General features: G+C 30.6%; 1 protein-coding gene across 1 annotated transcript; it reads left to right on the top strand.

Moving 5' to 3' along the window:
• The first annotated feature begins 4775 nt into the window (after positions 1 to 4775).
• On the top strand, positions 4776 to 12272 carry LOC107841200 (stem-specific protein TSJT1). The gene is made up of 5 exons (XM_016685189.2): positions 4776 to 5116; positions 10111 to 10351; positions 10455 to 10575; positions 10798 to 10907; positions 11971 to 12272. Exons 1-5 carry the CDS (start codon positions 4914 to 4916, stop codon positions 12004 to 12006), a joined length of 711 nt encoding a protein of 236 aa, XP_016540675.1. The 5' UTR covers positions 4776 to 4913; the 3' UTR covers positions 12007 to 12272.
• The last annotated feature ends 833 nt before the right edge of the window (positions 12273 to 13105 follow it).

The raw sequence follows: 13105 nt of genomic DNA, 5'->3' as shown, positions 1-13105 counted from the left end.
TTAGGAATTATCACCAGATCCTCATCCAAAAGATAATTCAAGTCAAATATCGAAAGCATCTCATATTAAGAGCAAGTGCTTTTATTTTGTGTTCCTAAAGGACAGAGTCTATGCATGCATGAAGCGTGGTAGACTAATCGGTTCCAAATGAAATAGTCCTTAAAAAATAAGGAGCAAATAATCATAATAAGAAGAAAATGAACTCTTGAAGAGCCTACGACATAACACTTCATGAAACCTTATGTAAGGTTCATGTGCCTGAAAATAATGAAGTGATGAGATCTCAAAATGTTATGTCACATTGTGAACCGATACAAAATAATATATATTTGACACAATATTAGTTTAATATTGTGAAAGATTACGAGGATCTGAATTCTACGTTTATTTAAGCATGCTGATATAGAAACATTTATCAAGTGACATGAAAGGATGCATTTTGGTAAGCGTAAAACTTATTTGATTTTCAGTCCAGGCACTTGAAGATGTCACTCATGAAATGTTGAATATTGTCACTTGACAAAACTTATGTGAAAACTTTTCAGGATTCAAACTGCTTGAAGCATATAAAAGTTTGTGGGAAACTTATTTATAATCCTTATATTGTATAAACTTATTGCTTGAACATCATTGGAACTCTTGGAGAGTTTTCAAAGCAATAGATTATTTACTGAAATTCGAAATATATCGAATTGGATTGGTTATGAAGTACCATATCTTAGTGCAATTGATTCACTCATATACCTTGCAAATACTACAAGGTCTATAGCCTTTTCAGTCAATTTGTTAGCAAGGTATATTTCTGTTTCTACTATGAGACATCAAAATGAGATAAAACACATGAGCTTGTTTTATTCTAAAGATTGCAGTCCCAATCTTATTGGTCATGCTGATGATGAGTACTTATCTTACCCGCATAAAGCTCGGTCTCAAATAGGTTATGTGTTCATATGTGGTGGTACTGTCATATCTTGGAGATATATAAAGCAGTCTATCATAGCCACTTCATCGAATCATGCTGAGATAATAGCTATTCATGAAGCAAGCCGAGAATGTGTATGGTTGAGGTCCATGATACATCTCATTCGAAAAAAATATGGTGTGAAATATGACAATTTATCCACAATTTTATACAGAGATAATTCAGCATACATGGCACATCTTAAGGGATGATTCATAACTGGAGATAGAACGAAGCACATTTTGCCAAAGCTTTTCTACATACACGAGCTACAAAAGAATGATGATATTAATGTGCAACAGATTCTTTCATCTAACAATGTGACTGATTTATTCACCAAATCTTCTCCAATTGCAACTTTCATAAAGATGTTGCACAAGATCGAGATGCAAAGGTCAAGGATGTTCTCATTAGGGGAGTTAATACGCGCTGTACTCTTTTTCCCTTACGAGGTTTTGTCCCACTGGGTTTCCCTTGTAAGGTTTTTAATGAGGCAGCCGAAATGCGTATATTAGAGATGTGTACTCTTTTTCCTTCACTAGATTTTTTTTTTCTACTGAATTTTTTCTAGTAAGGTTTTAACGAGACACATTATCTACCAATTAGACATTCAAGGGGGAGTATTATAAATGTATTTACATTATAGTGAATGTCTATCAAGATCTATCAAAATCTACTTTGATATCTTTGAAGCATCCGTCTTTTACTCAGACTAGGAGTAAATTTCCTCTATAAATAGAGAAGTTTTGTTCATTGTATTTACTATCTTATGATCTCTCATCCTCAAGAGAAGAAATAAGAATCACTCTCTCTATTTTCTCTGAAATAAGAATCACTCTCTCTATTCTCTCTACTCTTCTTCTTTATTCTTTCTTATTTTATAATTACTCTCTCCATTCTTTCTACTCTTCTTCTTTATTCTTTAGTTATTTCATAACAGTTGACATGAAGTTTGTGATTGTTCTATTTTTGATTTATCCTGTAATTAATTAGCAGCCCCGTAAACTTCGATGGAAATTATAGTTTGAACACTAAAATCCTTGGGTTTCATCCACAGTTTTGAAGGTTAGAGAATTGGACTTTTCTTAGCCACTAGACAAATGGAATAGAAAGAAAATGCTGAAAAAGGCCTATTTTATGGGATAAAACACTGATGTGTCGGGTCATTGTACAATTTCTTTATTAAATTCCCAGTGGGATAATCAAATTTGATGATCACAAGCTATGTCCACCATTAGGATTTAGAATGAAACTATGAGTGAAATTGTAAATCGCGAAATACCTATCACTATCGCTTTTAACTATGGTGTTAAAATTTTGTCTCAATCAATACTTTGAGATTTTGGTAAAATATCTTGAAGTTTTGTACAGTTTAGAAAAGAAACTTTAAAATTAGCTATTTTAGATTATCAAGCAAAGCATATTCGAGCCACTTGTGCAATTAGATGCAAATAAGCCTATTTAATTTGTTTAGTGAAATATATTTGCTTAAGTCGTATGGTTGTATTTTTGAGAGGAAATGATGTTTCTTATTCTTTTACAATTTGAAATTAAGAAAATTATCTTTTCAAATCTCTGATGTATAAAATTCAAGATCTTTTATAAAATTTAAAAAAAATTATAAAATGCTAGAAAATCATTTTTCCTGCTAATGTAGTATTATGTGTGGATTAAATAAATTCAATGATCACAGGTAAAATTAATCCAAAACTTCTAACTAGAGGTTATAACTTATGAAATGATATAGTCGGCATTCCAATTGCAATTTATTTAATAGTCATATTTTAGCATTCGGATTCCACTAAAAATTATCCCACTTTAGAATTTAGATAATTCCATGCATATTATTCACGCAAACATCTCTCATAAAATAAACTTATTTTACTACAAAAGGTAAAAACATTGTAACTACCAAGAAAATATGAAATTAGCTAGTAAATGGAATTTTTCTTTTTCGATAACTATTTTACCTTCTAGTAGTCTAGAGAACATGGTCTGTGCAAACTTTCTTCTACTTCTTTTTAATTTTTTATTACATATATTTCTTTTAACCTTTGTTTTTCTTATATTTTATTTTTTGCCATGAGGTAAGTTTATTAGTCATGGTACGGTGGTGTTCACTTTCTCGCAAACAATAAGATTTGTGTCAAATTCGTTGTCTAACACAAAAACTAAATGAAGACCTTACGTTTTTAAGAAAAAATAATTATTTTATAATTTATTTCTAAAATTATATAATCGTATTTAATAATTCTTCAATGTATTAAAAAGTTTTTACAATATCAAACTCCTAAATTTATTTTATATAAAAAGTTTCTTTTTTTTATAAATAGTATTTAATATATTTCTTAAAATTTGTAATTTATTATTACTAAAAAAAATGAGGCTCCTAAAATTTGGAGGCCTTAGGCCACCGCCTTTTCTCTGAAAGGGTTGAGCCGCTCCTGATTTGTGTGATTAAGACTAGATAACCTACAATGGTAGCAATAATACAATTTGGAATGGCTGCTTTCCCGAATCCAATGCCTCGAAAATGAGATTGAGACTTCCTTAAGGCAAGGAGATATATGAGTGTGATTCGGTGAAAAGCATAAAACATCGATCCATATATATAAATATACATTCTTGCAAGTTGTAATTTTGTTCCTTGATTCATGTTTAAGATTGGATAATTTCACCTTACCACAGATATAGGAGCTTTATCTACACCTTGTAGACAGTGGCGGATGAACACTATAGTCGGAGGTTCATCCGAACCTCCTTCGGCGAAAAATTATGTTATATATATGGTTAAAATTATATGTCACACGAGATTTAATTTGAATTAGAGGTGATGAATGGATATATTGGACCAATTTGAACCGGTAAAAATGGGTTAAAGTAATGATTGAATTAAAATCTGAGTCGTTGGGAGTTAGTTTGAGTTAAATGAATTGAATCAAAATAAGTCAAATAAGGAGTGATAAATCTACCCGTCCAACTTAATTCAACCTTACCCTTGTTTTTAAGATATCATAATATTACAATGGACATAATGCATGAATAATTATTATTTGATTAAGGACCTAATATCCATACCTTTAGGTTTCTAATTAGGTTTAAACACTTTCAGATTTGAGACAAAGGAGAAGTATTTTGATTCTCTATGGGTACCAAGTCGAATCGATGTATTTTATGCTTATGTCAATTCTAAAAGAAAAGAAACCACAATTAAGTGTACCATTATCACAATTCCTACTCCCTTTTATTTCATTTAACGTAACATCATTTCCTTTTTCATTTGTTTGAAAAGAAATATCATTTTGATATAATTAAAAATAATTTAACTTTACTTTTTTTTTAATTCTGAAATGATGTATATTCACATAAATATCTAAGAGTTATATTAAATTAAAAATTTTAAAAGCCTTCTATTTTTTCTAAAATATGTGGCCAAATTGAAAGATGTCATATAAAATAAAATGAAATGGGACAAGTATTAACATTTACAAATGAATTTCTCAACGTATTCAAGCGTTAAACATCAATCATTTTAACCGAGTAAAATTATTTAAAGAATGTTAGAATCTTATAATTAAGCGATATTTCTGACGTGGCAGAATCTGCTTTACATCCATAACTACTATGATGGACGCGAATCCATCCTATCTTATCCCTCTCCCCTTCGCTTTCATCTCCATTGCTTGCCACGTCAGCATATACATCCAAATTAATAAGAGTTCCGGTGGGACCCACTCAAGATTATTCCTTGCTGACCCACGCCACGTACTATCCTGTCATCAATATATGCAAACACCCCGCAAATCACTATGAATAACGAATGTACCCTCGAATTCTTCTTTATAAATTTCATCCCCCACTCTTCATTTCTCTCTCGTGTCTTATCTAGAGAGAAAGATATAGAGTGAATTTTGTAATTTTTCTTTCTTCTGTGGTCTGGAATTTTTAGAAAATGTTGGGTGTATTTAGCAGTTCCATTGTTTCGCCGCCGGACGAGCTAGTTGCCGTCGGTAGCCGGACTCCCTCACCTAAGACCACGTCGGACGCTCTGGTGAACCGATTTGTTCAGAGAAATTCGTCGGCGATTTCTATGTTGATCGGTGATTTTGTTCAACTTTCTTACTCTCATTCCAACGAGTCTGCTGTACTCCCCAGGTACAGCTAGCAACTAAGAAACAAAAAAATATAAATAAAAATGATGTGACTGATTTATAATATTAATTTTAGATTCGTCTAAGTTTAATTTCTCTATGAAAAGTTTAAGTGAAGTTGTTGAATAGTAACTGGTGAGGTAGAATTTCAGCTCTTATAACGTGATCTGAAACGTTGATTAGCTTTTTGATATGTGATCGACGGTTTAGATTACTGCACCGATTTGATGGATATGACATCATGGATATATTAGGATTATCATGCATGATGCATGGATTGCCTAAGTCCTTAGGATCGCAAAATTCATCCACTAAATAAAGTTATATTGTTCTGCTTTTCGTTTTAATCTATATTTATATCTATAATCTATAATATATTAAAAGTATGAAAATTTTAAAAATGATTTGATCGCTTTAAACGAAATAATCTTTTTCAGGGGATATTAAATATTTTATTAAATTTAAATAAAGAGGTTTTCTTATTTTTCTATAATTTTTTTTTTCAATTAAAATAGGTTTGGTCCCTTATAAAAAAGACAAAAGACGTTAATTTTTTATTTTTTTTTGGCAAAAAACGTCCAAAAAAAATAGGCAACAAATTTTCTATTTTGGTTAAATTTCTATAACAAAGATTCTTTTCCAATTACAATAGATTTGATCCAAAAAAAAATTTATAAGAGTTCTAAAGATTAGGAAAAAGAAGTGTTATTTTTTTCTCTCACGTATCCTTTTTGATTTTGGGTCAAAATTTTGATTTGTTTGTCTTTAGATTTGATTGTAAATTTTTGATTGTAAATTTTAGCCAGAAATCATAATATTTAATATTTATATGTTCATTCAAAATTTACTTTATATAAATTTTAAAATATACGATAAGAATAAAATATAGTTTAAAAATTAAAAAAATCCTAAAATATATAAAAAATATAATTTTGGACTCTTTTGTTATAACACAAAAAGGATGTATAAGGATTTTTGTAAAGATAAAATAAGAAAGTAAAAGAACGGCAAAAAGCTAAACTAGGACATTTATTTTTAAAATCTTTTAAGAATATAATATTATTAATATTTTAATATATATTAGTGTTTGTGTGTAATTATAATTTAATTACCAACATGGGTTGTGCTACAGTGATGCAGTGGATGGGGCTGCTCCACCCTTAACCAGAGGTTGAGGGTTTGATCTTGGATGGGGCTGCTCCACCCTTAACCAGAGGTTGAGGGTTTGATCTTGAGTATGAGAAAACTCTGTTGGGAGCGTTGCCATCTTAATGGGTCCTGCAACATGCGATTCGGATTAGTCGGGTTCTAATGTGGGCACCGAACACCGAATGAAAAATTAAAAAAATTATAATTTAATTGGGAAGACTATTTTCTTAAATTAAAGAGAAAAATTTTACAATTGAATTAAGAAAAAATAAGTGTGTAGAAGTATTGGAAAAAGAGATAAAATCCTCATTCCTAAGGTTTTAGTTTATTTAATTTTGGTAAATAATTTCTGGAAAAAAATTAAAATCTGTCATAGTTTTTTTTTTTTTTTTTTTTTTTTTTATGAAAAAGTTTTAGAATTCTATAAAAAAAAACACCTCTAAAACTTTGTTAGTATCCTACCCTTTTTTATCCTTCCATAGAGTGGAAGATTGATTGCTCCTTTAACAGCGTGAGTTCTTTAAGCTATTATTCTAAAGCATGTGATATATAATAGTATTTTTTTTAATTTGTTTAGTTCATTATTTCTTTTGTTTTACATTTTTTTAATATGATTTTGAAAGAATTTTGTAATCCAATTCAATTTCTTTTCGAAATCAGAGATCGTGATTACTACTGTTTCAGGTTATTATGTATGTTTTCAACCCACGTGCGAGGCACATGCATGCATTTAAATAATTTATTTATTTATTTATTAATTAATTCAATATTTTTTAAAAATAATATCAAAGTGAACTTATTGAAGTGAGATATATGCGTGTGGCGCTTAGATTAGTTATTCAAAATATATATCATGATGGATAAAGTTATTTGGTAATTGGTGCTAGGAGGGAGGGGACAGACATTTAGTCGATGTGCTGGCTTAAATGCTACATTTTTTTTTTTGAAAGACAGAATAGATTAGTTATTCAAAATATATATCATGATGGATAAAGTTATTTGGTAATTGGTGTAGGAGGGAAGGGACAGACATTTAGTCGATGTGCTGGCTTAAATAGTACGTATTTTTTGAAAGAAAGAAATTATCCGAAATATTTTGCCTAATTACTTTAATTATATCTTTTAGTTTCAATGATAAAATCATGCTGCTAGCCTGCTATTGGTGAAATAAATTCTTCTTAAAATTTGTGGCTTATTTTCTAAATTTTCTGCACTGGCTTATTAGTCGACGTTTCCACATGTTTTCACTTCCATTTTCAACTTTTAGGACATGTCACGTTTGATCTGGATTGTTTTAGCTAATTTAAGTGTGTGCTCTGTATGAGTAGTATTAAAAAGTTGATACAAAGCTAATATGTCACTACACTGGCTAGTTTAATTAATTTTGTAATATTACTTTTCCAGGAAAATAGAATATAGTACACTAATTTTTAAACAATCCCAACAATTTTCAAGTGTAGTGATTGTCGTCAATTTTTCCAACCGGAAAACTTGTTGGTTTCTTTTGGATGAATCCAACAGACGACGAAACGGATGAGAGAAGCAAAACAGACGGTTATTATTGCACAATAATGTGATCTAACGGTCATAGATGATGTTAGCATTTATTAGTTTCGCTATTATCAACCTTTCTCACCTTGTTAACGTGTTTTGGAAGAGTATCGAATTGTATTATTATTATTATTAGTAGTACTATTTTTTAATATTATTATTACAACTACTTTACTTTATTAAAAATATTATTATTATTATTATTATTATTAAAAATGAATTTTTTTTTATTATTCATATTTATAAATTTGTTGGTTGTTATCGAACTTTCATCAGATCATATCCATAAAATAACGTAGGCATATATAACACAAACGTCAATAATTGACATCGAGGGAAGAAGAAAACATGTCAAAGTTTGGGACTAATATTCAAGGAATCCTAAACGCTATTTAAATGGAAAGTGCTAGCTTACTGACGATCCAGGAGCCTTGATAAATTAAACAATTGTAGAGCTTAAAAAGGACAGTTGTGGTTTGACGAAGGACCAAGATTTTTTCTATCATCAAATTTCAAAGCTTATAACTTTGTGTCACCTGGTTATAATTATAGTGGTTAGGACTGACACGTGTGATATGAACGTTGCCCGAAATAGCATGGGGATATAATATCTGAGTATACTAGTTTGTTAGTGATTAAAAAAAGTGATTTATTAGTTCAAGAACTTGCTGCTGGACACTGAATTTCTGAATATCCCATCTATTAGTGAGGCTACCTTGACCAGCGAGTACTATTTTTATGCTCTTGTTCCCTTATTTTTATTCCAAGAAGTATCCGATTTTCATTAATAAAAAAATATATTATTTATATATAATTAAAATTATATAGAGAGAGAAAGAGCGCTCAAGATTAAAATATGATTAAATCAATTTTTATTTTTTTAATTTTATTAGGTGATTGATAAAATTTAAAAGTGTTTAAAAAAAAATTTAAAACTGATTGGAAAAAAGTAAAAAGTGAGAAACTCCGTATTCTTAATATTTTTTACTTTTTAGATTAAAATTTTTTTAGGTATGATTTAAATATTTTCCTTTTTATCGCATATATTTTCCAACAATACCTGAACTTGTATCCCCTTAAATATATAGTTTTTTTTTCTTTTTCTCTTGATTGTTTCTCTACGTGTCTTCCCTTCAGTTTTCTATTCATCCTTTTTCTTTATTTTCAGCGAATTCATCACTACATCAAAAGTTTACATATTTTTTAATATAGATAAATTGTTACAAGCTTGCAATATTACAATATAATATTATTTTTAAATTTAAAAAAAGTCCTAATTTTTTTATCTTTTACAATATATATTCATACATTCAATATGTTATTGTTGTAGTAACGTTTAAAAATAAAAAGTAACTTATATTTGTAAATTGACCTCACATAATCACTTCATACTGAAAGTGCATTTAAATAGAAATTATTTTGAATTATTAAAATTAAAAATCATAAATAATTTATCTTATTTATGATTTTAATAATAATAAAAAAATTTATCATTTTGATAATAAAAAAGTGCTTAACATCACTTCTTTAATCAAACACATCAATAATTTTTTTTCAATTTCACTTTTTTATGTTTTCAACTTTCTTGATGACAATCTTATGAAGTGGGTGATTTTTTAAGTCCTCTAGTTTATTTTTGTTTCTCCTTCTCTTATGTGGTTGCGGGAGGGATCTGGGGTAGTTGGAGACTTTAAAATCTATTTTACTATAACTATTACTTTGTTTCTCTATACGGTGGTTCCTTTGGTGACTAAGCAAGCTCCTTAGTTGTCAATTGAAAGAGAAGCCTTTTTAACTACTCTCTACTCTCTCATTTCAAAATAGTTGACATGATTCTTTTAAGTCAAATAATATAAATTTTTAATTAATATTTTAAAATATGCTTTTTAATCATAGTAAAAAACATTACAACTATAATACTATTCATATAATTTTTGAATATATAAATTTTTAATTTTAAATTAATAAATTAATCTAATCTAATTTAACTTTGAAAAATTAATCTATTGACCCACCGCCAAGTATGAAAGGTTTGTTTATTCCTATCACTTGAAAAAGAAGCACATAAACTAAACAAGAATTTGTATGCACAGTTGTTTTATTTATTCCTTGATAAGGTTCATATTTTGAGTAACAATTATAAAATTGTTTGCCTATAATAGATTTGTATTGTAGATATTGCGTTTGTTTTGCGGAAAGAATCTGTCGTGACCTTGCAGTACCATTTTCTTCAATTTAACGGATGTTTCGAAGAAAATGTATTGACTTGTTAGATTAACTTCTTGGGGGAAATGGCAGGTCATTTGCTGTTAAGGATGACATATTTTGTTTGTTTGAGGGATCACTTGACAACTTAGGGAGTCTAAGGCAACAATATGGCCTTGCCAAGTCTGCAAATGAGGTGATGCTGGTAATTGAAGCATACAAGGCACTTCGTGACAGGGCACCTTACCCTCCAAACCATGTTGTTGGTCACCTTGAAGGCAATTTTGCTTTCATTGTTTTTGACAAGTCTACTTCCACCTTGTTTGTTGCTACTGTAAGTAACTTTTACCTACCCAAAATTGCCTTATAGTAGATGTGGTTGAATTTTGAACCTTAGTGCCTTACCTATAATATTATATTTGTGTTCTTGTAAACAGGATCAAGTTGGTAAGGTACCCCTCTACTGGGGAATCACTGCTGATGGGTATGTGGCCTTTGCCAATGATGCTGATTTGCTTAAAGGTTCTTGTGGCAAGTCACTTGCTTCTTTTCCTCAAGGTAGGTTTGACAGATTATTCTCCTTTAGATGATCTGATTTATGTAGTGGGTAAACTACTGATGTAATTATGCTTTTTAGACTTAGCATGACCAAATTAACATGTATGTAAATAAACAATTCGGAAAGTGACATTCACAGAGGCAAGAAATCTGTCCAAGCAGAAGACTAACATATCCGTTATCTTTTTATAATATTATCACATCTTTTGTTTGCTTTTTCAGGGTGTTTCTACTCTACAGCAGTTGGAGGACTGAGAAGCTACGAGAACCCGAAGAACAAGATCACGGCCGTTCCTGCTACTGAGGAAGAAATATGGGGCGCTAAGTTTATGGTAAGTGATATTTTAATCGCTTAGCGACATATTACTCTCAATCATTCTGAACTGGTCCTAGTAACATCATCTGTAGTGGTCCCTTTACTTATAATGATTATAAAATTCTAAGTACCTGAAGATTAATCCTTTGGGCTTTTGGGCTCTGAAAATTTAGTCTCCCTCATTCCACATAATCTAATACAAATTTTCTACATGATCAACAACATTGACATCACTACAATTCATGGCCATAAATTTAGTGTTTATCGAGAAAATATATATACCAATTCAAAATATTGAATTATTTCACCGCATGCTAGGGACAATGACATTTGATATTGAATGGACTTATTCATCAACGATCATCACTAATTTAAAGCAAGTGTCGATATCGCGCTAATGAATTTCCATTTCTCACTCATGCACTTACATACTGGGCTATGAGTTGCTTAGTTGTCAAATAAACAAAACCATTAGGAAGTGGACCCTTGTGTGACAACTTGATAAAAGAAACTTTTTCTATATCTTCACTAACAAATATCAGAGCAGATGCAGTCAGATTGGGACATTTAACATTAATTATAGCGTTTTTTACTGGCCCCAATATGTAACATCTACCTATCCGATCCGTGAACAAAGCTGTTCAAATCAACAACCTTATCAAAACTTGATGTGATGACCACAAAGAGAAAAAGGACAACCAAACTTTTATTCATGATTGGTGGAACTATGAAAGACCACTGGCCTCTTTCTCTGCTATATATGCTCTTGTATGTAGTGGCTATATATGAATACAATTCAACTTAGTGGCTGGTATTTACTGATTCACATTGAACGAATCAGGTGATGGATCGATGTAGTGTGGTGGCAGTTAACATATATTGTTCCCTGACCTGGATTTGAACCGTATATAACATCATTTTTTTAAAACAAAATGCATACATTTGTACATATATATTTACAGTAAATCTGCATACAGTGTGACAAATTAATAATGGATGCATTAGTAAAATCATTTCTGAACCACACGTTCTGGTATTCACTGGTGCTGATATAAAAGGGCCTACTGATGATATTTCAGGTGGAAGGTTCAGCTGTTCTTGCAGCCACAAAATAGAAGATTTGGTTTTCCTATTTGAGCTCTGCCGGGAAAAACAAAGCGGTGGGTATTAGTGGGAGCCATGTAAATAAAGTGAACAACTGTTTCTTCTTTCTAGTTCCTAAGTTCTACTTTTGTGCTGCTTTAGGATAGAGTTAGGTTGAAAGTATGATGTTCGGTTTCTTTTAGGTATTTGAACTACTTCACTCGATGTACACCTTTCTTTCAGCTCAATAAAGTTTGTAATAGTATCGAAATGGACAATGAAGAACCTGTTTATGCAATTTCTTTTTCCTCTTTTTCTAACATCTTCTTTGGGACTTGAGCTCCAAATAGTGTTTTGATTGCACCATTAGACCTGTATTGTAATTTTGGACCATTGCGAAGAGAATTATCACATTTTGAGTTTGTATGAAATTATGACCTTTTTACCATGTCGATCTCGTGTTAGTGCAATTGAGGTCGCGAGCGCTAGGTTTTAGTTAAGAAAGCTAAGAGTCGCCACTAAAGGTGTTGCGAAAGCAGATCTTCTGTTGTGAACGTGAAAAGTCACCACTAAAAGTTCTAACGAATTTATAAATGACAGATTTCAGAATTTTATTTTAATATTTTAGGAGCTAGGGAGCTCCGATGTGGTGATTTCGATCTCGTGTTAGTGCAATTGAGGTCGCGAGCGCTAGGTTTTAGTTAAGAAAGCTAAGAGTCGCCACTAAAGGTGTTGCGAAAGCAGATCTTCTGTTGTGAACGTGAAAAGTCACCACTAAAAGTTCTAACGAATTTATAAATGACAGATTTCAGAATTTTATTTTAATATTTTAGGAGCTAGGGAGCTCCGATGTGGTGATTTTGTAGAAGCTCCGATTGTAGCGATGTACTATGTGATATGTGATTTCTCCATAGAAGTGTTGGATACGTGATTCTACCTTTTTTTTGTTCATTTTTCGAGAATAACCATTGTGCCAACGAAATATTAAATTGAAATTCGTACAAAATTCAGATTATGTTAACTTTAAAATAGATTAGCCTCAAATAAATATTGCGGATTAATATAATTAGATTAATCATTTAAGTTCAAACATGTATAGATTTAAATAAAGTCCAATTTTTATTGGGCTAG

Source organism: Capsicum annuum, chromosome 1, assembly GCF_002878395.1.
Source record: "Capsicum annuum cultivar UCD-10X-F1 chromosome 1, UCD10Xv1.1, whole genome shotgun sequence".
In the NCBI taxonomy this organism is placed as follows: domain Eukaryota; kingdom Viridiplantae; phylum Streptophyta; class Magnoliopsida; order Solanales; family Solanaceae; genus Capsicum; species Capsicum annuum.
This window is presented reverse-complemented; position numbering and strand designations above follow the sequence as displayed.